At 44.2% G+C, this 24,285-nt stretch overlaps 1 protein-coding gene across 1 annotated transcript in view; it reads left to right on the plus strand.

The window, feature by feature from the left end:
• Window positions 1-24,285, plus strand: part of GPC3 (glypican 3) — a 139,613-nt gene that overhangs the window by 5,107 nt on the left and 110,221 nt on the right. The window contains exon 2 of the mRNA XM_021548345.4: window positions 3,896-4,057. Coding sequence (XP_021404020.3) covers window positions 3,896-4,057 — 162 coding nt within the window. The remainder of the gene's footprint in view (window positions 1-3,895; window positions 4,058-24,285) is intronic.

Raw genomic sequence — 24,285 nt, forward strand, 5'->3', positions numbered from 1 at the left:
GGGTGGGAAGGCTTGTGTGCCTCAGTGTGCACAGCCTGTATCTGATGACAGGGTTGAAGCTATCCTAGAATGCTTAAAATCAAAGGAAAATCCTTCAGCCTTGTGAAGGAGTCCACAACTCCCCATAGATGGTCTTGAGGGTTTTTATTTTTGACATTAAATCCGCTGAAATGATTTTCACTTCTGCTGTACTAACCACCTATCTGCGGGAATAATTGTACATCAAAGTCAAATGTAATGGTTTAAATTCACTGCTACCCGACTGCCAGTAAAAATTCCCTGTCAGGAGGAGGAAGAGGCAGGGTGCTGCTGAAATTAGTGCAGCTCTAGAGTTTATTTCTGTCAGCTGGGAGCGTATGTGAAATTGCTGGAGCATTTACACTGCTGTTCCCCAAGATGGCATAAATGGCACAGTTTGATGGTGCCTGCACCCATGGAAGGGGCTGCAGCCAGTGCCTTCTCAGCCGTGGGAGTTGGGTGTCAGAGGGTCAGGCTGCTGTGCTTGGCATCTCATCATCTCACTAATCTTGCCGAGATTGGTATTTGAGCATCCAAATGCAATTTAATAAAACGGCTGCAGTAATTTGAGGGACACTTCCTTTCTGAAAATGAGTTCGTAGTGATTTATAGCAAAAGGAGAAGGTTGTTTGCAAGGGCTGAGACTGGCATTACAAGGTGTAATGACTTGAAACTTTAAGAAAAAGGGGTTGTGTAGGTTGGGAGATAAAAACGGTCTTAACAGTAAAGGGCCATTAGGCAGCGGAATGGGCTCTGCTATCTCCCAAGCCGGAGCATCGCTGGAGGTGTTTGTGTTAGATAAAACGCTGAGAGGGGGTGGGTTGGGAGGCTGAGGTACGATTTCATGACTCACAGGACCTTTTCCCGTGCATTTTTTTGGAGTCGGGAACGTGTGGCACCCTAATTCGTTCACTGCTGGTGTCTGCTCCGTGGGCTTGCTGAGTGTTCCCAGGCGCATCCTTGGCGCATCCTTGGCGCATCCTTGGCGCATCCTTGGCGCATCCTTGGCGCATCCTTGGCGCATCCTTGGCACGCGTGGTCTGCACAGCCCCCGGCCCTTCTTCAAGCCATGGCACGAACAAACCCCAAATACAGTGCCAGGTCAAAGCTTTGTCTCTGTTCCATCTGTGTCTGCTGGGGCTGGGGTCAGCGGGGTGGGTCAGTGGCTCCTGGGGGGCTGGCATTGAAACCTCCTGTCCTTACCTCTCCTGGGGGCTCGGGATGGAGTGTTTGAGCCAGCTCGCCATCTGGGGAAGCCACACGCAGAAAAGAGCTGGCAGATGGGACTCAGGCCCCCATTCCTGTCCCTCTGTAGCAGCACTGTGCCAAGAAAGACCTTGTCCCTGCTACCTTCCAAGAGCCTGTCCTGCCTGTGTTGTCCTGTTGTGTATACCATGATGTTTCTTTCTTTTTTAGTTGGCAGTCTCTGAAACATTTTGAGCTAATTCCCAGGCTTTTTCCTCCTCCTCTGTGATTGCTCTGATACAGCATGTGTCTGTCTTTTTACTGCACAAAAATAAAGATCCATTTAAGGGGAGAAATTGGCTTAATTGCTAAAAAGAAGGATGGGATGTGAGTAGATGACCTTGCTGCTTCCTATCCTTGGCTTTAACTTGCAGCGACCTCTTAATTGCCAACTCTCAGATTTTCTATATTGGTATTTCCATTAATCATGGAAGGGTTTTTATTTTATAATTTGAAATGTGTCCTAATATAATAAATGTAGGAGGAAATAAGCTTTGTATTAAAAAGAAATTTATGGGCATACTGTAGTGTTAAAGAGACCATGCTAAGCCTTTTCGTGGTGTAAATTGAGTTGAGTTTGACTTTAAAAAACCTCTTTAACTTGCTGTTATATAACTGCTTCTCTCATTAACGCAGTATCTTGCTGTTACGTGGTTTTATGGTCCCTTTTATTTTTTCAATGCATGAAATACCTGTCGCTGTGCTCCTCTGGAGTGGGTGAATTCACAGATATCACTGAAGCTTAAGCTTGAGACATTGGTGGTCTTGGCTCTGTGTCAGAGGGCCCAAGGAAGGGACTTGTGTTGGGCATCCTGCTTTACAGAAGGGGAAACTGAGGCAGTGGCAAGTGATGGAGCCAGGATGGGGGTGTGGACCCTCTCTCCCCCTGTGCATGAGGTTTTTTTGCAGCAACAGCAGGGCCTGCACTGGTTAAATTGTCTTTCCCCACATGCAATGCATGTTGTAGATGAAGTGTTTCATGTTCCTTTTCCCATGCTGTGCCGGGGAAGGGATAGGGCTGGAGGGAGGAGGATTTCTGCTGTCGCTGCTCCTGAGCCCTGACAGCTGGTTTTCCCTTGGCACTGTGCATGACTCTTCTTCAGGAGGCACACGATTGAACTGACATTAATATTAATCCTGTTCTTCTAGACTACACTTGCAAAAGTGACTTTTGACACTTTCTAGTAATTAGGGAGAGAGTGGATGTGGTAAAAGACTCTTGTGAAGGAGAGAAGACAGGAACCTGAAAGGAGGCATAATCCTTCCAGAGCAAAGATGTAAATTACCAAAGTAGCTTTTACTGAGGAAAAACCCTCTATAGCAAGCAGGAAGGCAGAGTGAGAGGTGTGAGGAGCCTTCATTCTGCCAGGGCTGTTGGTCTGGGCACTGCTTCCCAATCCAGGTTCCTGGCAGAGCTGAACCTAGCAGGGAACTGCTTTTGCTTTGGGCATGATGCAGTTTGGTGGCAGACAATGAAATGTGAGTGCTGGCTGTTCTTTGACCCTGGGTAGCTGTTTTTAATGGAGCTGTTTGAGTTTGTAAGAGCAGCATCAGATTAGATGTGTTTTGCATGAAGAGAGCTATTTGCTTTGATATGAGCTTATTGCTCTGCTTGTGTGTTTGGGGCCTCAGTTTGCTTTTAAAAGTTGATGGAAGATGAGACCTTTTTTTTGCCACTACTTCTAGCTCTTCTGTTTCATCTTCTCTTGTCTGAGCCTAGAAAGATTTCTATTTTCTCCTCAAGATTTTATTTATTTTTAGCTAACACTTCTCTTGAAGTTGTATATTTTGTCCATGAATAAATGTTTTGGGAGTGCCAAAAAAAGAAGTTAAGTATCACTGAGCAGTGCTGGGGATGCCAGAGCAAGTGGTATCCTTCTGGCATTTGTCCCCTGGCTATTGTTCCATCCTGGTGAATGAGTGAAGGTGCTGCAGAAGAGGCTCTTGCCTTGAGCAGTGCTCAGAGCATCCCTCAGGATCCGTTCTCTGCAGTGGGACAGCCACGAGTGAAGCAATGGGACTTGTGCTTTGCCTGTTGCAATGGAGGAAGGATGGGATGGGGTTTTACAATTTAAAAGTCAGCACTAAAAAGCCAAATAAATCATTTTAGTTGTGTCCTTCTGCTATTACTGTTGTTGCTGGGGATACAAAAGGGTAGAAATTGCAGGCAAATAGCACTGTTACTTCCAAATTGCTTTCAAGTCTTTATGTAAATCACAAGTGTATCCTCCTTGATGTACTCCATACGTTGCTCTATTTATTGTAAATCCAAAGCCTCAAATCCTGTCTCTGTTTCCCACCTCCCACTCCATCTTTCCTGCCCTCACTGACTCCTCACTGCTGTGGGCAGACAGGGGACAGCAGGGCAAGGCTGGCATTGCTCTGCTTGGCACTGTCACCTCAGTGCTCGGGGTGTGTGTTGGAGCTGGAGCAGGCAAGCACAGCTCTTGGGGGCTACTGCTCAGCAATCTGGACTCTGCCTTATCCACCCTTTCCTTTGGCCAAGATCCTTGCTCAAGACAAATTCCAGAAATGCCATCAGTTTGCCCAAACAGTAATTGCAGCCACAGTGATGGTTGGAGTTGGTTTCCTCTCCTAATGTGAATTGTCGACTTCTCCTGTGCCTCTCCAGGGACTGATCTGCAGGTCTGTATCCCAAAGGGCTCCACGTGCTGCTCGAGGAAGATGGAGGAGAAGTACCAGGCAGCTGCTCGCCTGAACATGGAGCAGCTGCTGCAGTCTGCCAGCATGGAGCTGAAATTCCTGGTCATCCAGAACGCTGCTGTCTTCCAAGGTGAGTGCTGGGGGTGCTCCAGTCACGTGCAGGAGGAGGCAGCATTTCTGCTCCTCTTCCTCAGCACTGGGCAATTGGAAGTGCAAGTGGCTGGAAGCTTTTTGTTTGCTTGTTTTCATGTGTTTTTAGATATTACATATGCTGGTTTATGGTTTGTAATATCCCTGGTTTGCTATATTGGTTGCTCTGCAGGGTTTGTCCTAAATATTCCTGCATTCCTGTAAGAATGAATAGAAATTTAAAAGCTGAACTTTTTGAGGTGCAAATTAAACAAAAAAAAAAAAAAAACCCAAAATCCCACCTTTCCAAGAATTAAAATCTCTGTGCAAGTATTGTGTTGTCTGGCTCTGTCAGTCTCAAAATACGAGCTGCAGTGAGGTGATCTGGTTGTCACCTCAGTGTAATGCTTGTTGAGATCTGTCTCTCAACAACTGTGTGTGTTATTGTTGTTATCCACTGCACAACAAAGTTGGTTATTGTGTGGGAAAGGTGGCAGAGCCTGCTGGTTCCCAAATCTGGTCCCTGGTGCCCCATGGGGTATTTGAGTGCTTGGTGATCCTGTCCTCTGCTTGGTGATCCTGTCCTCAGGGGCGCCTGTCTTTCTAATGATAATATGATGGTTTTGTTTGTTTGCTGTTCTTTGTTTTTTGTTTTTCTTTTTTTTTTTTTTAAATGGATCTTCAGATATTTTTTTAGTGTTGATACACATTAGTTTGTGCCACTTAAATCTGCAGTAATTTTTTTGGGGTCTTATGGTTAATGTGCAATGAAATGATTGCTTATTTGTTGAGTGCTGTCCTATTGAGGTTCCATCATTCTGTATTAATGATGTTTTTGCCTGTATTTAAAGAAGCAGTCATGGGCAGCCAAGCGTTTTTTCCTTCATGATGATATCTTTGCAGAATAATTGATTTATTTTTGTTTATGCCTCACTAATAGCAAGACCCAAGACCTGCTGAAGCCTGTGAGATCAGGGCAGAGCTCTGTTCTGGGCCACAACTGACTGATGAAGTTTAATATGTTGTTTTTCTCAATGTAAGATCAAATGAATTGCTGAGGAGATAACAGCACATTTTTCTCCCCCAGTAATTCTTAATGCAGTTACCATAAAGATCCAATTTTAATAACCAGAATGGAGTAAAACTAATGAAAGATTGTTTTCCTGGGCATTGGAAATGTGGACCAGCTTAGGAAATGGTGAATAACCTGTGTGGAATACAAACTGTCTGCCTCCTTCTTTCCCATTTGACAGAAACTGAAACATTAGTTTTTATTGTGTGTGGGAATGAAGCCCTGTGGAACTGCAGGTTGTGCACAGCAGTTGGGTGCTCTGCTTCTGAACTTTCTGCCACTTCTGGAGAGAGCTGAATAATTTGCTTTGATTTTATTATCCCCCCCTTTTTTTTAAACTGTTATTTCCACCCAGGCCCAGGGACCCATGCAGGAATTTTGAAGCTGAAGTTATTCTGAGAAGCTCTGGTATGTGGAATTGCCATTCTTGGTGGTGGGGAAGAAAAGCATTTAATTAAACAGTTTCTGACCACTTCTGCTTATTAAAAAAGCTCTAAAGTGACTAAAAATAATTTGCAATCCTGTTGCAGAGGAGGAATTCCTAGCTGGAACCACTGAGGAGCTCACTTTAATTATCTTGTATAAAGTGTTTTGGACTTGGAAGAACGATTCATTAGATTTTGAACACCATTTACTTTTGTTATCTTTAAAATTAGTCTGGAAGTTTGTAGAAGAACACTTTTTAAGATGGGTTACTCTTTTGATTGCTGCTTGCTTAAGAGTATTTTGATAGCTCCAATACCAGAGGCTGTTCCAGCTGTAGAAATTGTGCAGGATGCCCTGGCAGCTATTGGGGGGATGCTGGAGTGGGCAGGGAAGAGGAGCCCCAGTGGCCTCTGAGCATCTCCTGCAGGTCCTGGGGACAGACTCCCTGTGGCTTTGGGAGCTGGGAGTGCAGGGATGGGACAAGTGGAAGCAGTGCCAGCTCTGAGATGTGCTCTGGCAGGGAAGAGAGCCCCCAGTGTGTTTTGCTTTGGGTCAGACCCCCAGTCTAGGGACCCAGTGCAGAGGATGGATAATTGCATCTCTCTCCAGAGAGGGGAAATGTGTTGGTATGGAAACACAGCTCAACCACTCATATTAAAAACACAAATGTGAAATCCTTCAGAGTTAATTTTAATATTTTTACCCTGACATCTAAAGGGACTGTTAGTCTGACAAGCAAAATCTCACCCAGATGTTATTATTTTGCACCAAATTTAATTTCTTTCTGCTGAAGCTAGAGCAGCATCTCTGCTGATAAAGATCAAGGGAAATTGTCTGGCATTTACAGGAAATCTCATCCAGGCCTATCTGTTACAATGTTCACTTAGCAAAGTTTATTAGATTATTAGTTTTAGACCCTTGGGCTTTTTCTTTATTGCAGTTAAGAAGGAAAAATCCCAACCAAAAAAAATCCTCCCTTCACTAAATTTAAATGGTACAATTAGCTCCTGGTCTTATCTCACAGGCATTTTTTAAAATTATGAAGATGATTTAAGTAGTGATTTAATCTTTTGGAAACTTGCTGTGTTTGACAGTATTAAAATGGATTGTGGCTGCCTTGACTGCAGTTAAATCTTACTCCAGGATTTTTTTGTGGTCAGTTTTTCCACTTCCCCTTGGTGTATCCATGCTGGTACTTCCTGGTTGGAGTTCTCAGCTCTGAAGCTGGGATGAACCCCATCACCTCAGAACTGCTCATATGTCTTTTGTTATTTGACATTTAGTATTGCTAAATGTTCTCATCCAAACTAACCAGTAGTTTGTACAACTCAGCTGCTGGAGAGAATGGTGAGAACCTTGCCTTTGGTTTGCTTTCTCTCCTCTTTTTCTTCTGATATTAGATTTTTGCTTTTTTTCAATGGGGGAATTTCTGGCCCTGCCACCATCTAGTCTTTTCCTACTGAAATAATGATAACAAAAATCCCTCAATGAATTCTGTTGATTCCTTAAATATTAAATCTAAGTAGCTCAACTTTGTGCAAGGTAAACTTGAGCAGGAAAATACCAGTGTAGCTCTTCATCTCCCTTTCCCCTCACTAAAGAACTCTGTTCCATGGGGTTTGCTTGTGTGCATGTTTATCAGCCTTATTCCTCCTGCTTCCCAAGCTTGGGAATTTTTGAATGGTCACTTAATTTCCTGCTCTGCATATTGGCCACATTGTCTGTGGATAACAGAAAATTAAAGCTTTAGCAATTGCTCACTTGCAGTTTTTGTGGTAAGATCTTATGAGTTCTCTGTTCAAGGGAAAAAGTTACTTGAAAAAGTGGAAAGATGGCGACACAAGTAAGCACAGAAGGACCTCTGGGAGAAGGGCAGCATCTGCACCCTAATTTTGTGTCAGATTTCCTGGTAATCTGCCCTTCCATCAAGTGATAAGTGCAGGGACAGGGGGGCTGCTTCTGCACAGCGAGCTCCTGGGGAGAGCTGCTTTCAGTATTTGAAGTGATTGCTCAAAGAAGTGAACAGCAGGATCTGGTGCTGCCTCTCTGCAGTCCCTTCTGCTGGTGCCAGCCCCATCCTGGAGGGGCTTGGATGTGCTGCAGACACGGAGCTGTTGGGATGTGCCAGTGGCTCTGTGGTCCCTGGCGGTGCCACAAATCGTGAGATACAAAATGTGGCTGTTCCTGACCCTGAGTTGAGCTGCCCCAGTGCTTGTGTGGGTGCCGAATTGCTTCCATCCACTTCCCAAATAGCTCCTGTGGGGCTGCACTGCTGCTGGAGCTTTGGGAATGTAGTGGGTGGTGAGAAGGTTCGGAGTGCAGTAAACCAAACTGAAAAATTGCCTGGGATGCTGCAGCTGAGGCTCCCTTGGTGAAGGCCTGGAGGGGTAAATGAAGCCCTGGTCTGTTCCCTCAAAGGCAATGGCATCTTCCCTTCTGCAGATGGCAGCTGGAAAAATAAAAAAAGCTGTGCTGGGGGAAACTTGCAGGGGCTACTGAGATTTGAGGGGCTTTTGGGATGTGTGTTTCACAGTGGTTTCTAGGAAGACCTTAATAAATCAACACCAACAAACCTATCTGTACATGTTTATTTTCTTATTAATGAGAGAATCCTGTTCCTTTTCTCCTCTCTATAGGGCCCTTGGTGGTTCTGGCAGAGCAGGTGCTGTGGGGAGGATGTCAATTCATCTCTCCTTGTGTGCTGTGGTAGGATAAAGGCAGAGCTGTAACTCTTAGTCCTACCAGGCAGCTCTGAAAGCTGTAAATCCTCCATTAGGCATAAATGCAGCCATTTTGGTTATTTATAGTTATTTACACTATCCATTCATACCTGTCAGGAATGAAGGCAGTTCTGACATTGCAAGCTTCTATCAGGTTATCTTTAATCAGTTTAGAGGCACCTAAGCCACAAATATATCAAATAGCCAATCCTAATGTTGGAGTCCTCTAAAGTATGACTGAATTATTTATTTTGTTATGATGAAAATGTCTGGGCTTTATTGGGTTTTCTTTGAAGAACTTGATTCTGCTGGAAGTCTGGAAGATAAAAGATTAGCGATTGTCTCTCCAAGTTTCTTATTCCAAATCCTTGAAGGCTTTTCATTTTTCACGAGCCTCTGTTACTATGTTAGAGTCAAGGTGAGGGAACTGAGATTTCTTTTTATTCTATTAAAGAGGTTTAAACTATATAAAGTATTTTATCTTTACTAATTATGCCTTGCACAGGTAAATCCAAGATACACATAGCAATTAGGTGAGAAGGGATTGGGCTGTGTGGTGGAAGCTTTTGCATGTTAAGCACCAAGGTGGGTCTACTGATACCAGCACTGCTTGTCTCTTATCATCTGGATAGTTTAACACTCCAGGGTCTTTCAGCCAATTACGTTGTGATAATCCAGGAAGGTCTTTCAGGTGTTGGCAGTAGGAAGAGCCTTGGGTGGACTTCAGCACTGTGTTGTTGCCCTTGCTGTGCTGGGGAGGGAGGAGGTGATGGGGGCAAGTGGGAGAAGTCTCTAGCTTGGACAGTCAATAATTATTTCTGAGTGTGGAGGTCTTGGAGCTGAACCAGCCCTGCAGAGTGGGAGATGTGACCAGCAGGTTACAGCTGTGCTGTGAGGATGGGCTTGGTTGTCTAACCAGTGTGCAGGGCTGCTCAGCTTTTCTAAACAGGAGGAAAGTGATTGCAATTAATTGAATAAATGTATAAAATGGTGCTTAGCAGGACTTGAAAGTGTCCTGAGTGAGGTGGTCAGTTTAGTACCTTCAGATGAAAAGTGCATGTGAAAATGTCAACTCCTGCTTGTGGGCTTGTAAAATACTAAGCTGACATTTTAGAGTGGACTCAAAGAATGAATCCATTTCTTGGAAGAGAATATTAAAACTCTTATTAGACTTTGCAAGTAAATAAGGTCAAGAAACAGATCTCTGTATCATCATTCCTCTTCCTAATTAGTCCTCTTCTAACTGGAGTCTTGCTGGACCCTTCTGTGATGCACCTATCTCCACTGTGGCCCTTCTCTGCAAAAGCTTTTTAATTTGTTGTTGCTTTAATATTGTCTTTTTTAATAACTTGAATTTAAATCAGGAGTTGTCTCACTGGGTCAATTCAGGCTGGTGTTCTGCCTTTGGTGGGGCTTCCTGCCAGATGCTTTGGATGCACAAAGTTTGTAGTGGAAAACTATGGTGATACATTTACCAGGTTGAAAATGATGCTCTAAACCAATGATTATGGGTAGGTGGAAATAATGTCTGCATAATGAGAGATCTCTGATTGTCAGAATTGGTCTAGGGAGGTAATGTTTCCTTTCAAATAACCAGAACTTATTGTTCATAAATCACAGTTAATCTGTTTATTACACCAGCACACGAAGCTGGAAGTCTGGAGTGTGCCATAATGCTTAGCTTTAGGAGCAGAGCTGTAATAGTAGCAGCAATTTCAAATGATTTGAAATTGGGGGATCAGCAAAATGCAGGAGTTTGTGGAGGCTCTGGGCATTAAAAATGACTGCTGAGGATTGATGAGTTTCTTTAACAAATTGTAAAATCCATCATGCAGGAGTTAGGGCATGAAACTGCCCTCCTGAGCCACATAAACCATGGCTTTGGAAGAATTGTATGACAGTGCATCCTACCAGGAAGGGATATTTTGAAAGATGCTTGGTTTTGCTTTTGTTTCTTCCTCTCTTTGCCTGAAGTTTCACTGCCAGCACAGCACTGGCATGCAGCTCGCCGGGCTCTGGGGGTGCTGGGTCCTCCCTCAGAGGAGCCGCTCACGATGCTGAGGGTGAGGTGTGGGGCTCCCCCTCTCCTGCCTCATCCAGTACCACAGTGGTCCCATTTCCCATGATTTCCCAAGATCCTGCTGCACCCTCGGGCAGCCTTGCTCATAGTTGGAGAGCTTGGCATGTGTGTCTGAGGTGTCCCTTGCAGGAGGGACCTTGTTGGCTTTGGCTGCTGTTTCTGTGCATCCCCACACCGATGGCCTCCCGTGCTCCTGCCTACATTTCCACGCATCTGTTTGGCTGCTGCAGGAAGATTCTGTGTTATGCCCTTTGCAGAGAGTTTGCAGCCACCCTCTGCCATGTCCACAGAGCAGTAAATTGTGTAGTAGGAGATATTCCTGCCCAGCCCTTGCCTTTGGGGCCTTCATGGCTTGAGGGGTGCAGCAGTGGGGAGCTGTGTGTGGTTGAGATCCCCTGTGTCGTGCCTCTGTTTCTGCCCTGCAATTAAACACTGCTGACGTCCTTCCCCTCGTTGGGTAAATGAGGCTTGGAGGTTAATAAGGGGCATTTTGTGACTGCCTGTGTGCTGCTTCAGCAGTTTTTAAGCATGGCACTTGGCTGGGCTGAGGGCCCTGGTTCAGTGTGTGGAGGAGCTCCTGGATGCTTGTGCCTTCTGCTGCCTGGGGGCTGTCCCCTGCCAGCCCTGCTGCTTTTCTGCTGTGGAAGGGGATGGTGCTTTCCTGGAGGGTGAGGGAGGAATTGGCTGTGTGCACCTGCAGCTGCTCCCTGGCATTAATGCTGCAGCTCCAAGGGGATGTAGCCCCTCTGGATGGGGAGGTGTCTGGCCTGGGGTCTGCAGGAGGATCACCTTGCTGGGGTACCCGTGGAACTTCCTGCAGCTTCTCCACATCTGTGTGGTGCTGCTGCCTCTGTCCCATCTGCTCCGAGCCACGCTGGCAGAGCACAAAGCTCTGAGCTGTGAGACAGCAGGGAGCGAGGGCTCCCTGTTCCTCCACGTCTCCTCCTTCCACAAGTGGGCTGTTTTCTGTAATTACCTTCTGAGCTCCAAGTTACCATCTTTTGATAGTTCAAGTACTAACGTTCTTTAAATGCCTCCCAACGCTATAAAGCAGTCAAAAGACATCTCTTTAGCTTGCTGTAAGGTGATATAAATGTCATGTTACCCTTGAATGTGGTATTTATAGAACCTGCTTGGTGCTGTTGAATATTTGTGTTTTATCCTTTGTAGTTCCAGCACAGAAATGGGCACAGCAGCATCTTCCATCACTTGTCCTGAAAGGAGATACAGAGGCATTCTCATCCTGCAAAGTGCTTAAAATGCAAACAAGAGCTAGTTTGCATTTGCTGGGGAAGAAAGGGGGAAGGAAGCCAGCACCCAGCAATAAAGACAGGGGCTGTCTTTGTTACGAAAACATTTTGCTAGATTGTCATCTGCTTCACTTTTAAAGCAGCAATAAGATATAGCGATAAAATGGCCAATGGTGCATTTCATCTGAGGGAAATGAACTCTTGCTGAGCCAATTAAACTGTCAATACGCTGTGGTTTCACGTTCCCCTGAGCAGACTGGGTCACCTCAGGTGTGTTACTCACTCTGACTTCACCACTGATGTGAAATCAATTTTAGCAATTTATAATCTTTCATTCTACTGTGAAAGTATATTAATCTGTGAAAAACACCACTCAGACAGTGAGGACAGATGACAGCTTTCCTCATGAGTATGTGTGGCTGCGAGTGCCTCTTAGATTATCTGGTGCATGCAAAAGTGTAACTTTTGGACACTCTGGAGGCACTGACAATCCAGTTTTCAAGCATTGGGCTTTATATTTAAAATGTTCAAAAAATCATGGCAGTGCCTTGATCAAACTTTCCACTACTCATGTGAAATTGAGTAGTTTGAAATTGGATTTATTCCCTCAGCCCAGAAGAGACAGAGCTCTCCACATTGCTTTTGGTATCAAAGAAATGCTTGTGGCAGGTTTGTGGTATTAGTGCTCACTAGAAAGTAAAGCAGATACACCTGGCATGGATGGTGGAGAGGCATCTCCTGTGTTTGTTTTTGTGGCAGCAGTATGTTTGAGTTTAGGTTTTTATCCTGCAGCTGTGAAGGGGATGCAGGCTGGACTGTGGAAAGCAGAATACCTGGAAAAGTCCTTTCCATCCAGGTACACTGGGGTGCAGTGCCTGGTGCTGTGTCTGCTTGCAGCCCTCAGAGTGCAGCTGTCATAGGAATCAGGAAATCATTTAGGTTGGAAAAGACCTTTAAGTTCATTGGATGCAACCCTTAACCCAGCACTGCCAAGCCCACCACTGACCCCTGTCCCCAAGTGCCACATCCACGTGGCTTTTGAACACTTCCAGAGGGAATGTTAGATGGAATCTGGGATTGCTGTGGTGTGCACAGTGGCTGGGCGTATTTAGGTGTTTTTGATGGGTGCTGGATTGTGTCCTGTGTCACGCTGGCTGGTCAGAGAAGCACAGCTGGGTTTGTGTCTGGCAGCCAGGGATGCACAGCAGACGAGTGAAAATTCTGATGCGTGAAAGTAAAGCCATTTCCATGAAGTATTGCATTTAGGAATTAATGCATCTTCTGTGACAGATTAAATGTAGGAAGCACTGCATTGTTTAATCTGCTACTATTAAAAAAAAACCCCAAAACTTAATTGGAAAAAAAATCATCTGAATGTGTGCTTGGGAGAAAAAAAATCACAAACCTGTTAGTTAGCAAGTGAAGATTAAAAAAACCAGCCCTCTGAAACAAGGCAAAACAAAGACCAGTGTCGATAAATTGGAAATGAATTCTTTTGCTGATTAGCTCTTCCCAAATTTGTCATCTTCAAGTCAAAAATTCTATGACTGAGTGCCATAAACAAGAAATTTTAAAAGCAGTAGAGAGCGGTAAGACTGCCTCTAGGATTACACCTCACAGCTTTGGAATTCACTCCTTTTGAAGGAAATTGGTGAGTAACAGATTGCAGTAATGCAGTGTATTTGTATTGGTCAAATTTCTATTATGATCACAGTGAAAAATGATGTTCCTTTTTGTAGGGAAAGGAAATTAAATAGGCCTAATAATCCATATAAGGAGATTGGTTTACATTAAAAGGAAGAAAGAATGTGAAGACTAATCAGATCAATGCATACTCTCTAATCTATCTCATTAAAAAATAAAATCAGATTGCTACTAAATTTCTGAGGAATTATACTGAAATGACACACATACTTTTACTGCCTTTTAATTATGAAATTATTTCAATCTGCTTGAGTCTGCCATGTAAGTGGGCTATCAACTGTTCTTAAATATTGGCTCATAAATTCAAAATAGTTCTTTAAATGTAAGAAAATAGCATTCCTTGTCCTTCAGCTGAGAATGCCAGCCCAGATCATGACAGGCTCAGAGCTACCATTTGCACTGTGGAAATCTGTGCTCATTGATTTAGGTGCACAACTTCCCTCTGGACGAGGCTTTTAAAGTTGTTTTTTATGCTGTCAGGGGAATGCTTGATCTGCAACGTCCGGCTGCACAGCCATGATCCACCTCCTTATGAGACCTGTGGGAATGGTGATGTACTCAGTGAGAGCTGTCTGGTGGCCTGAGCAGGATTGTCACATGTGATTTAGGCATTGTCCCCCCTCAGTGGGCTGGTGGGTGCCTCTGCAGCTAAACCTCCTCTTGTGCAGATAAGACATTAAAAAAAAAAAGTGTTGTCTAAAGAGAAAAATGGTTAGAGTGCTGAATCTCTTGCACAGCATTTCTGCTTCCAGCAAACACTTCAGTCACAAGGAGCTGGCCTCTGTTAATATGTCAGTAAGACACATTGAAAATTTGGACTTCTTTTTTGGCTGAGGAAGCACAGGAGCCCAGCAGTGGATAGTGGATAGTTCTGCTCAGCTTCTTGAGGAGCCAGGGTGATGGCTGGTGACCCTCCTGTCTTTGCAAAGAGCTGTGTGTGCTGCTTGGAGGCAGGATGGTGTTTGACCACCAGGCTGGCCCTGCCAAAGCACTGCCATGGGCAGCACGTGTGAGATGAGCCCTTATAGTAAAAATGTGACAGACCCCGACTCACGGAAGAAATTACAATGTCTGGCTCCAGATCAGAAGGCTGAAGGATAGGATTTATTAAAACTAAACTATATTACATTAATGTAGTATTTAAAGAGATACTATACTATTCTACATACTTACTTCTTACTTACCTAACTACTAACAAAACTTGTGACTCTCAGCTGAGAGCCTGAGCCACAGCTGGATCCAGTTGGTCACTGACCCCAAACAAGGTTCACCAGAATCCAATCCAGCAATCACTGCAGGTGAACAATCCCCACACCACATTCCACATGGGGAAAACAAAGGAGCAGAGATAAAGATTGTTTTCTTCTCCCTGTGCTTCTCCTGAGAGACAGAAATGTCTCTCTGTCCAGAGAATGTGAATGTCACAACCCGTGGCTGTCCCAGCTCCAGCAGAGAGCTGGTTTTGGGGGAGATCAGGGAGACAGAGGTGGTGGCTGCTGCCTATGGTCTGGCAGGAGGATGGGGTGAGCTGTGTGCTGGACTTCTCCCTCTGTAGAAATGAGGGGCAGCAGGAGGGGGATGCCTGGCTTCTGGGCTGGTGGTGTGCTGCTGGGGCATGGCCTGGGCACTGGCAGGCTCTGCAGGAGCAGCCCAACAACTCCTGCCTGCTGTGGGCTCACATCTGCCCAGCTGTGCTGGGTGCCTCTGGTAGTGGGACCCAGGATGGGCTGAGGTGCTCTGGCAGCTGGCACAGAGGGAAGCCACCCACTGCAGGGACCAGGAGGTCACGCTCTTGCTGCAGCTGCTGTGAGGCTGCAGTGCTGTAATCTATGGAGTGCCTGCATTTACATGGGTAGCCTTGGAAAGGGGGAACGATCTGCCTTGAAGAGCACTGATGGAGCCTTCATTGTCCTTGAGAATGAGCTTTGTGATTTCTGAAGAAAGACTAAAGGTATGTTTCCATACTGAGCAGCTCTTCTGTGCTTGTGGAGAGGCAGCACTTGTATGTTGGAATTTGCAGGAGCTTTAAAGCTGGAGGTGATAAGCTACTTTTCCCCCTTTCTTGCTTTGATCATAGGTTGTTTGTTTAGATAATGGTCTGGAAATTATATTGGTAACCTTGTACATCACATTTTGCTACCAGTGAGGAGTAAACAGTGCATTTGACATTTGAAGAAATGGTTCATTTTCTAAGGGATGTGATTCAGAATCTGCTTCTTAAACTAATGGACAGTATAACACTATTTTTTTACTAGATTGCATAGATTTTTACCTTGAAGATGCTCTATAAAGTGCACTGCATTACCAGTGTTAAATAAAAGCAAATGCTTTGCATCAAATGAGAAGGCAATGTTTGAACTGGAGAGAAGTTGAAACCCATTTCTTTGTCTAGCTTGTGATGCTTCACTGTGACATAACCATGTAAAATAATTAGACTCACTAGTAAGTAAATATTTGGTCCTGAAATGCATCTTGAAGATACAGAGCTGGAAGGAAGTAACCTCTTCAGATGCATGTTGATCCTCCTGGATTTGTTTCACACCAACAGCTAAACCACAGAATTTTGTCCAGAAAACTGCATCAGAAGGACATCACTGAGGGTGAAAAGTTTATAAAGATTATGACCAAACCAGGCAATCCCTCAATTTGGTTTCTTGTGCACTGGAATACAGTCTTTAATTATAGCTTCATGTGTGTGAAGCTATGATTCCCACAAGCTGTTTCCCTTTGTAAAGGCACTGAATAGGTGTCCCTTAATGAGTTGCTTTCGTTCTCCTTGTTGTTTGATGTCTATTTTTGAATACTTTTAAATTATACCTGAAGAGAATTCCTCAAAATTTTCAATTGCATGTGAGTACTTTATTTTTGTGATGCTTCATGATGCTCAACACTGAGCAAAAGCACATTTCTTTCACAGGTGGAAAAACTAAAATTCAGAAGGACACTAATGAAGACTTAAAAAGTCTTTCTGTTCCCTGTAGTTTAATGATAGACATTCACGTTCTAGGTCTTGGGTTCAGTTTCTTTGGTTAAAGCTGATATTACACCACTTTTGGTCCTCTGAAACTGGCAAGGTAAAGAGCTGGAGGGGCAGTGTCCAGCTTTGAGTACTTCCACTTGGTCTTCACGTTAATAAAAAGAAGCATTAATGCACCAGGCCTTGGGCTCTCTTTTAAAAACCATGAGCTTTCATGGTTGTAAATAGAATAAGAGTTGAATGTTTTTTTATATATCTACCATTCTCAAACAAAAATTATTTGGATCTGAGTGTGTTCCTGCAAATACAGCAAAAATGCAGCAAACTTGACCACACCCCCAAATTGTGACCAAAAAGTTCATGTTTATACAGACTTGAACAAAATCCTGTCAAAAGCTGAGTTCTGTTTCAAAGTCTGGGAAATGCTTTAGCTAATTAAAGAAAAGGTCAGCAGGATATCTTACTGTAGGCAAAAAAGTAAAGATAAATCTTTCTTCTCTGCCTTGTTCTTAGAAGCAGTCGAACCGTTTTGGCTGAAATTAAAATTTGCCCGAGGCAGACAAAAGGCCCATGAAGTTGCAGTCCAGATGGCTAGAGTTTGGCAAAATTGTAGGTAAGTAGGAATAGGTTTAAAGATCAGAAGCATTAGGCAACTGTAATAAACAGGGCTACCAGCTCTTCCTGTAATCAGTTTTGATATTTAATCTAAATGTGTCTCGCAGAAAGCTCTTATGCTGTTCTGAAGTGTGATCATTCATTCAGAGATTTGGAAGGGACTCAAAGCTGCAGTTAAAATGAGTTTGCTTGTGGAATGTGAGAGGGTTTTTTATCCTCTGGATATATGATGTAAGGAATGTGTCCTTTCCTCAGCTGGATCTGTGTGAGCTGTACCTGCTGTGGCCATGTAGACTTCAGGTGCCTTTGATGTTGTTTTATTCATCCTGTAATCAGTCTGTGTAATAGAGGAACAAAACAAACCTTGATCATAAGCAAATCTTTCATAAGTTTGAGTTTATTACTTATTTACTGATGCGTTTGTAAAGAAAAGTTTTGTTCCAGTCTTGTAAATGGCTCTGCCTCTTTTTTCATTTGTATTTGTGATGCTGCAGGAGTCAGTGTAAGCAAAGTAAGGCATGTGTGGGTATTTTTCCATTCAATACAAATTTCTAAACCCTTTGGGGACTAACCCAGCAAGGGAATTTAGTTTATGGGCTGAAAAATGATCATCTGTTCAAGGACTTGACTCTAAACACTATGAATGTGCCAGAAAATGTTTAGAATTCCTTAGAGTGCTCAGAGGAGAGGAGAAATGGAGGAAGAAAAGAAAGAAAAGATGTGATTTTATCTGCAACAGGAGCTGCAGAGAAGATGCTGCAGTAGCCCAAGTGGAGCCTCACGTCACCCTTTTGTGGAGAAGGCACTGCTCAGTTCTGTCAGTAATGTTGATGTTTGTGGTTCATGGAACAATAAAAATTGTAAGGACACCCCAGCAGGCTGGAGCAAAGCTTCATTTGGAACAGATGGCCCAGGGGAATCACTATTCACTAGTTTGAGTCACTATCCCCTGAGGGATTTAAAAATCATGTAGGTCTGGTCCTTGGGGACATGGTTTAGTGATGCACTTGTCATTGCTGGCTCAGCAGCTGGACTTGATCTTAAAAGGGCTTTTCCAGCCTAAATGGTTCTGTGATTTTTAAGCAGTACCAAAATGCTGAGTTGCTGTGGGTGAGAGGCAATCTGCCCTGTTTATACCCATTTTGGTACTACTGGCCATCAGCTACAAGTGATGAAATTGGGTGGTGACTGAGCCCTTGGATCTTTAGGGCTGTAAAACTCCTCTGGAAATGGGGTTGGTGTCGTGCACCTTCCGTGCCCGTGGTGTCCCAGCCCTCCTGCTGAGGCTCTCCTGGGGATGCAGAGATGGATCTCCTCTTGTGTTTTTGTGGAGGTCTGAGAGTGCACACAACTCACTGTGATGTGTTTGCAGGCTGCAGGAAGGGTGTTTGTGCTCGGACTGGAGCTGAGGTCGCAGTGAAACAGCAGCAGCTGAGCTCAGGGGTGACAGGGGACACAAGTCAGGACCCCCACGTGTTTTTTCTGAAGATGACCCCCTGCCTTGCCTTGGGTGAGCACTGAGGGGAGGCTGCAGGGGTCCCTCTGAGACAAGCAGAGTTTACACAGCGCTTTCCTTCATCCTCTCTACAGACAGCTGTAATTTTGGGTTGCCACCTCTGTATGCAGAAGTGTCAAAGAAGGAATTTAAGGCTGATTGAGCACTGAGGATCAAGCCTTGCCACTCTGCTCTCCTCTGGGCTTTGCATGCCCCTCCTTCTGAACAGCTTTTCAGCCTGCTCTCAAGGCACAGGCATTTGGTTTGGTGCTCCTTATATTTAATTCTTGCTGGCTTTTCTACCCAGCCAGTGGCTGACACTGCTTGGCTCCCTGGCCCCCTCCCACTGTCTTCCTGTCCCGGAGTGAGATGGCTGAGGAGGTCATGCAGTATTAATAGGGAAGCAGATCTCTGATTTTGTTTCTGCTTATGGACTCTGACATTTCTGACGTTTTCTGAAGTGTAAAATGTTTCTGAGAAAACAACAACTTGGCTTTTACTGAAAAATTAATTATGTTGGCACTTTGCCCGTTGTGGGCTTCTGTCAGAGGACATAAAGGGCCAAGGGTGAGGTGTGGAAGGACAACAGGAACATTAGGGAGAGGAAATCTGCATTAAGGTAAAAAGATCTAATTAAGCATGGATTATGAGGGAGCAATGGAAACTCTTCAGAAGGCATTACCTTGTGTGCACTTACAGTTGAGAGCTAACACACATCTGAGTTAATTTGCTTCATAAATTTGTTTTTTCTCTAATTACAGATAACAGGCTGTGACTTTCTCTGCTCTTCTGTGATATTGTGTGTCTCTGTTCCCCTCCATGCAGAGATACACCAGCTACAGCTCCTTGTGTGCTGCCCTGGGGAGCATGTGGGAGTAAAATGGGGAAAACCAGCTGGGTTTGGTGCATGCATGCACTTCTTGAGAGTTAGAGATCCAGTAAAAAGCACAAGAGGAGGCAAAATACCAAAGAGCTGTGCTGTTAATCCTTTGTGACCTTTTCAGTGTTGGTTTTCCTTTTGTCCTTTGAAAGGGAGGGATCATCAGGGAGCTTTGCAGTAGGACTAAGGAAAGGATAATTCAAGTTCTTGCTGAAATCTGGGATTAGGGACAGCTTGTCCACATGAATTGTCATGAGGTAGCACTGGCTTATAAATACACGAGTGTTTCCACCTGGCCCCTGTATGGGACAGTGGTGGTGGTGTCTGGTCTTGCTTTTCTCTGGAGTTTGCAGTTCAGGTGTAAACAGGGGACAACAACTGAGTATGGACAAAACAGAAAAGGGGATGTGAAGAAACAGATATGTATTGATGAGCACGCAAAGAACTGTGGTCTCAGCATCACAGCAGAAACCAAAAACAAGGGTGAGAAGGAAGGACCTGAAGGTATAGAAATAAGTAGCTTTGCCCATGGTTCTGGTAGCCCTTCAGGTGTAGTGGAGCATGGGAGAGAAATTTGCCAGACAGTATATTCAAATTTCCATTTTATTTCTTCACGTGGTCTTCAAGAAGAAATGGAGATGAAATATGGGCTGATAAGAACAGAAAAAAAGGAATAGTTATTGTACTTGGAGCTTGCTTGGCCATTAGTATTCTATTAATTTTCCCCCTGCTTCTAATGATATGAGGAACACTGGATACACTTAAAAGGATGCATGTCATCAAAATGGTATCTGACAACTGTCTCTTCACTGCTTATGATGCTTTTGATTGTTAATGTAGATAAAATGTAAATGATCAGAATATAAAAAACTCCCTTTTGTCTTTCTAATGTTTTCATCTGCCTATTAAACAAATTACATGGGAAAGTGAGTAGTCTGTTATTTAGTACAGTGGTGTCACCCAGATACTTTGAAATGCTTAATGGTATAGAGTGAAGTGTCCTTGGTTTGTGTATTTTCCTAATAGTAATGAATAACATTCTAGGCTAAAGTCATACTTGCTCCTTCAAAATGCAGTTGCCTTGTCCTTATTAGATAATTCTAGTTTTAATGCACTGTGGTACTGTCTCACAGAGTTTTGTCAGCATTTTAATAAGAACAGGTGTAGAGCTGAGTTGAGCTCTTTCCAAAACCCTCTGCAGACAGAAATAAAGAGCAGAACACTTCACTGGAGGTCCCCAAAACGGGGAGCTTTGGCACCAGCACGAGCAGCTGTGAGGCTGGTGCTTGGTCAGGGCTGTGTGTGAGGCTGGTCTGGTGTCCCCAAGGGCCAGCTGGAAGGGAAGACCCTGCACAGGCACCTCCAGAGGATGTGGAATGGACTGGAGCTGTAACTGGGATCTGTTTGTTTCCACGAACAGTGTGGTAAACCTTGGTCATCCGTGTCCTGCTGCTGGTGTGTCACTGCACCAGGACATTCGGTGGGCAGTGGTGGCTGCCCTGGGCTGGCACTGAGGTGGCTGTGCTGCAATGGTGAGGAGGCAGTCCTGAGGTTTCCTTGCACAGAAAAGTGCCAGATGCCTCAAACTTGAAGCTACTGACTTAAAAGTCAGCTCCCTGCCTCCCACAAGGCTTGGTTTGCCCTCCTTGATGCAGTGATGTTGCACACAGTTCCCCAAAGCATGTGTGTTTTCTTTAAGGAAAGAGCAGTACCATCTGCTGTTGCATTGTAATCAGTCTTGTGCAGGAGATGGAAGGTCACTTATTTTGCTTTCATTTGGTTCCATCTTTCAGGAAAACTGCAGAGGTGTCCCTGGGTGTATGGGGTGGCCTTTTGTATTCTCTTTCCATTTCAGTGAGGGTTACATCCAAATGGAGCAAAGCATTTGCCATCCACCCTCTGCAGACCTCAACAGTTCACACTTCCAAGCTGGAATCTTCCTTGGAGAGCTGTGCTGGCCTAGATAAACAATAAGTGCAAGGATTATCTTCCCTTTGAGGTTTAGGGTGCGTGGGGCCTGTGGGATCCTGCTTTGTGTTGACACAAGCTGCAGATGGTTGGAGGAGAGGCTGGTCGCTGCTTTGCAGGGAGGGAAACTTTTGGGGTGGCCACTGGTTATTTCCTTAGTAGATCCCAGCTTTTGGAGGCTCATCTGAAAGCTAAACAAGGATCTCTCCTTGACCTGTCACCTATGAACACACACTGCTGATTGTCATGTTGGTAAAAAGCAATTTTTCATAGTATTCTACACTGTAAGTTGTTTTTTTTTTTGAGTACTTTTTTGCTTTCCTGTAATGTGAGGTGAGCAATTGTTCTGTATTGACAGCTGGCTTGTAAATCAGGCACTCACTTGCCAGATGAGAATGTGGAAATGCCCTATAAGCACTTTAATGTTTTGTGATTGTTTTAATTCCAGGATATTTAGAACCTCTTTGCATTGGTGCAAAGTAAAATAAAACATGGTCTCTGACAGGTGCCAAGACAAGCATGGGAGGAATCTCTCCTCTGAGGGTCTGAGAAAGGGATTTGCAGAGGAACTGCTGCAGCCCCCAGGGAAGGAGCAGCTTTGGCTTTTGGATGTTAATTTAATTGTTTAAGGTCAGATTATGTTGATCTAAATCATGCAACTCACTCCATCAACAAGCAAGACTATTTACATAGCAGAGGGAATTTAAGTGCTGCTTCTCCTGCATCTCTCCCTGGTTTTGTATTGAAGTTGCACCTGAAAAAATAAACTGGTGTCCATGCTAGGAGTGAGTTTATTATGCTTACCTTGTTGGAGAGGTGTTGAGCTGGGTATTTCCCTTATGGCAATTTACTTTTTATTGGTGTTTTTATGGCCCTTGCTGTGGTTGCCATTCATCTTATTTGACTTCAGAGCTGGTTTTCCAGTTGCTCTGTTTCTTTTACAGTGAAATTAAGCAGCTTCTTCTCCACATATAGAATTGCTTTCTTTTGACCTCCCTCCCCTGCTTGCCAAAGTCTACCCAGAGTTAATTCTGATGTCTTTGTAAATATTTTCAGTGCATAATGCAGCAATAGTAGCACTGTTATTTTTCCAGGGGAAAAATAATTTTGAAAGCTGGACAGAAAAAATGCCTGCTAGCTAAAAACATTGGTTTCAGAAAATATCCCAAATATCACAGCTTCCATTTTCCATAAGCCCAAGCTGTTGCCTTTCAGCTACCATGAACCAAGGAAGTCTGTGGTTGGGTTCCTGACTCATGAACAGTTTTCCACAGGATATCCAGTGGAGGGTTTCCATGGGAATGGCTGAGCCTTGTGCATATTTATTTTCCCCTCTTGCTTTATTGCAGGTACCCTCTGGAAGTGGTGTGAAGGGGACAATACCCCTCAGGCAGAGGCACAGCAGTGGTGTCCTCTGATTGCTCTTGCCTTTGGGGGTCAAAAGCAGGTACCAGGACACTGGTGTGACTTTCAAGGGGGTTTGTGGCTTTGTACAAGATCAGCAGAATTTCAGAGGTCTGCATGTGGCAAAAATCTGGCTGTCAAAGAGGGGACCTGAAGAGGGATGGGACAGGACTGTTTCATTTCTTGTGGTGATGCTGCCAGGGGTCTGTTGGTGTGCATAGGGCCAGCAGCTGCCCTGATGCATGAAAATGGGCATGTTCACTCTAAAGCATAATGAGCAATTTGAATTTTCAATTTTTTTTTCTCCTCTCTAGTTTCTTTTAATCACGGTTTCTTCCCTCTTTGCCTCCTTGCAGAGCTCAGCACTGGTCCTGAAAGGGGCTCACTTTTCCCTTCTCTTTTACATTGCTCTGAAACTTGCCCTGTGGCTTGCACACCTCTGACTCTAAAAGACACAAACATTTCTCTCTCTGCTGCAACTGTTTTCTCTTCCTGACAAGACTGGGTCCTTTCTACAGCCTGTTAAAACATTAAATGAAGAATCTTAGGAGTTTGAAAGTTTGTCCCAAGCTCTGCTCTGTGCTAGGAGTGGGGTCCATGACCAGATCTTTCACAGTCCTCAGATAAACTTGTTTGGGGGATGAATGGAGATAACCTGATAGGATCTGATCCTTTAGTAAAGTGATGATTACAGTGCAGTAGACTTTTCCATTAGTAGAAATCTTTATCTTCCTTTTTTTTTGTGTGTGTGTTCTAGTTAGAACACAAATGATGCCTGCTTCTGTATTTCCCTTCTTTTCCCCAGAAAGGATAAGGGGACGAAATACCCCACAAAATTCTGAAGCAGCAGTCCAGATTGGTTTTTTGTATCAAGGCGTTCCCATCCCTCTGGATGGGAATTTCCTTGTATTTCAAGCCTACCAAAGGAAAGCATCACCCTTGAGCAGGAGAGGTGTGGCAGGAGATGGTGCTCCTGGAATTTGCTTTCCCATGGTCACCTGCCCAAGCCTGCATTGCTGAGCTGCTCTGCTCTGTGGAGGGTGATGACATTTTCTTGCCTGTCTGGATTTCCAGATAGATAAGATGTTAAATGGAGCTAAACGAGCATTCTGCTCCTGAGAGCCAGGACTGGGATTTTTTGTCTCAGTTGAGGCTGTTTTCTCTGGGATTGTCTTTCTGCTGGAGCCCTGCTAAGTGTTTAATAGGTGCACCAGCTTCTGGGATTACAAGCACTTTACTGAAACCCCCGTTTTGTGTACTGATATTCCCCATGGGAAAGCAATGCTCAAGTGTTAAGAGACTGGGTTCTGTTTCACCCACCTCATATTATTGCTACAAATCATATTATTTTAATGGAACAGGGATCCATGCATTAGAGAATCTGTTGTGTTGGCAAAAAAAATTAAAGATGCATAGGAATTGTAATCATGTTGCAATAATTGCCTCAGTGGTAACATTAATACTTTTTCACTTCACTTGCTCCCTGTTGATTGAACAACCCTTTTCTGTAGGCTACAAATCTCAATGGCTCTACTAATAAAGAAGTAAATAGTCTAATAATGTTTCTAAATGTAGCATGGCTTCACTGTTTTAGGCAAGTGCAATCTTTTGTCCAAATCCCAGTCCAGTCTGGGGGTG

This window comes from Lonchura striata, chromosome 4A, assembly GCF_050655825.1.
Source record: "Lonchura striata isolate lonStrDom1 chromosome 4A, ASM5065582v1, whole genome shotgun sequence".
NCBI lineage: Eukaryota > Metazoa > Chordata > Aves > Passeriformes > Estrildidae > Lonchura > Lonchura striata.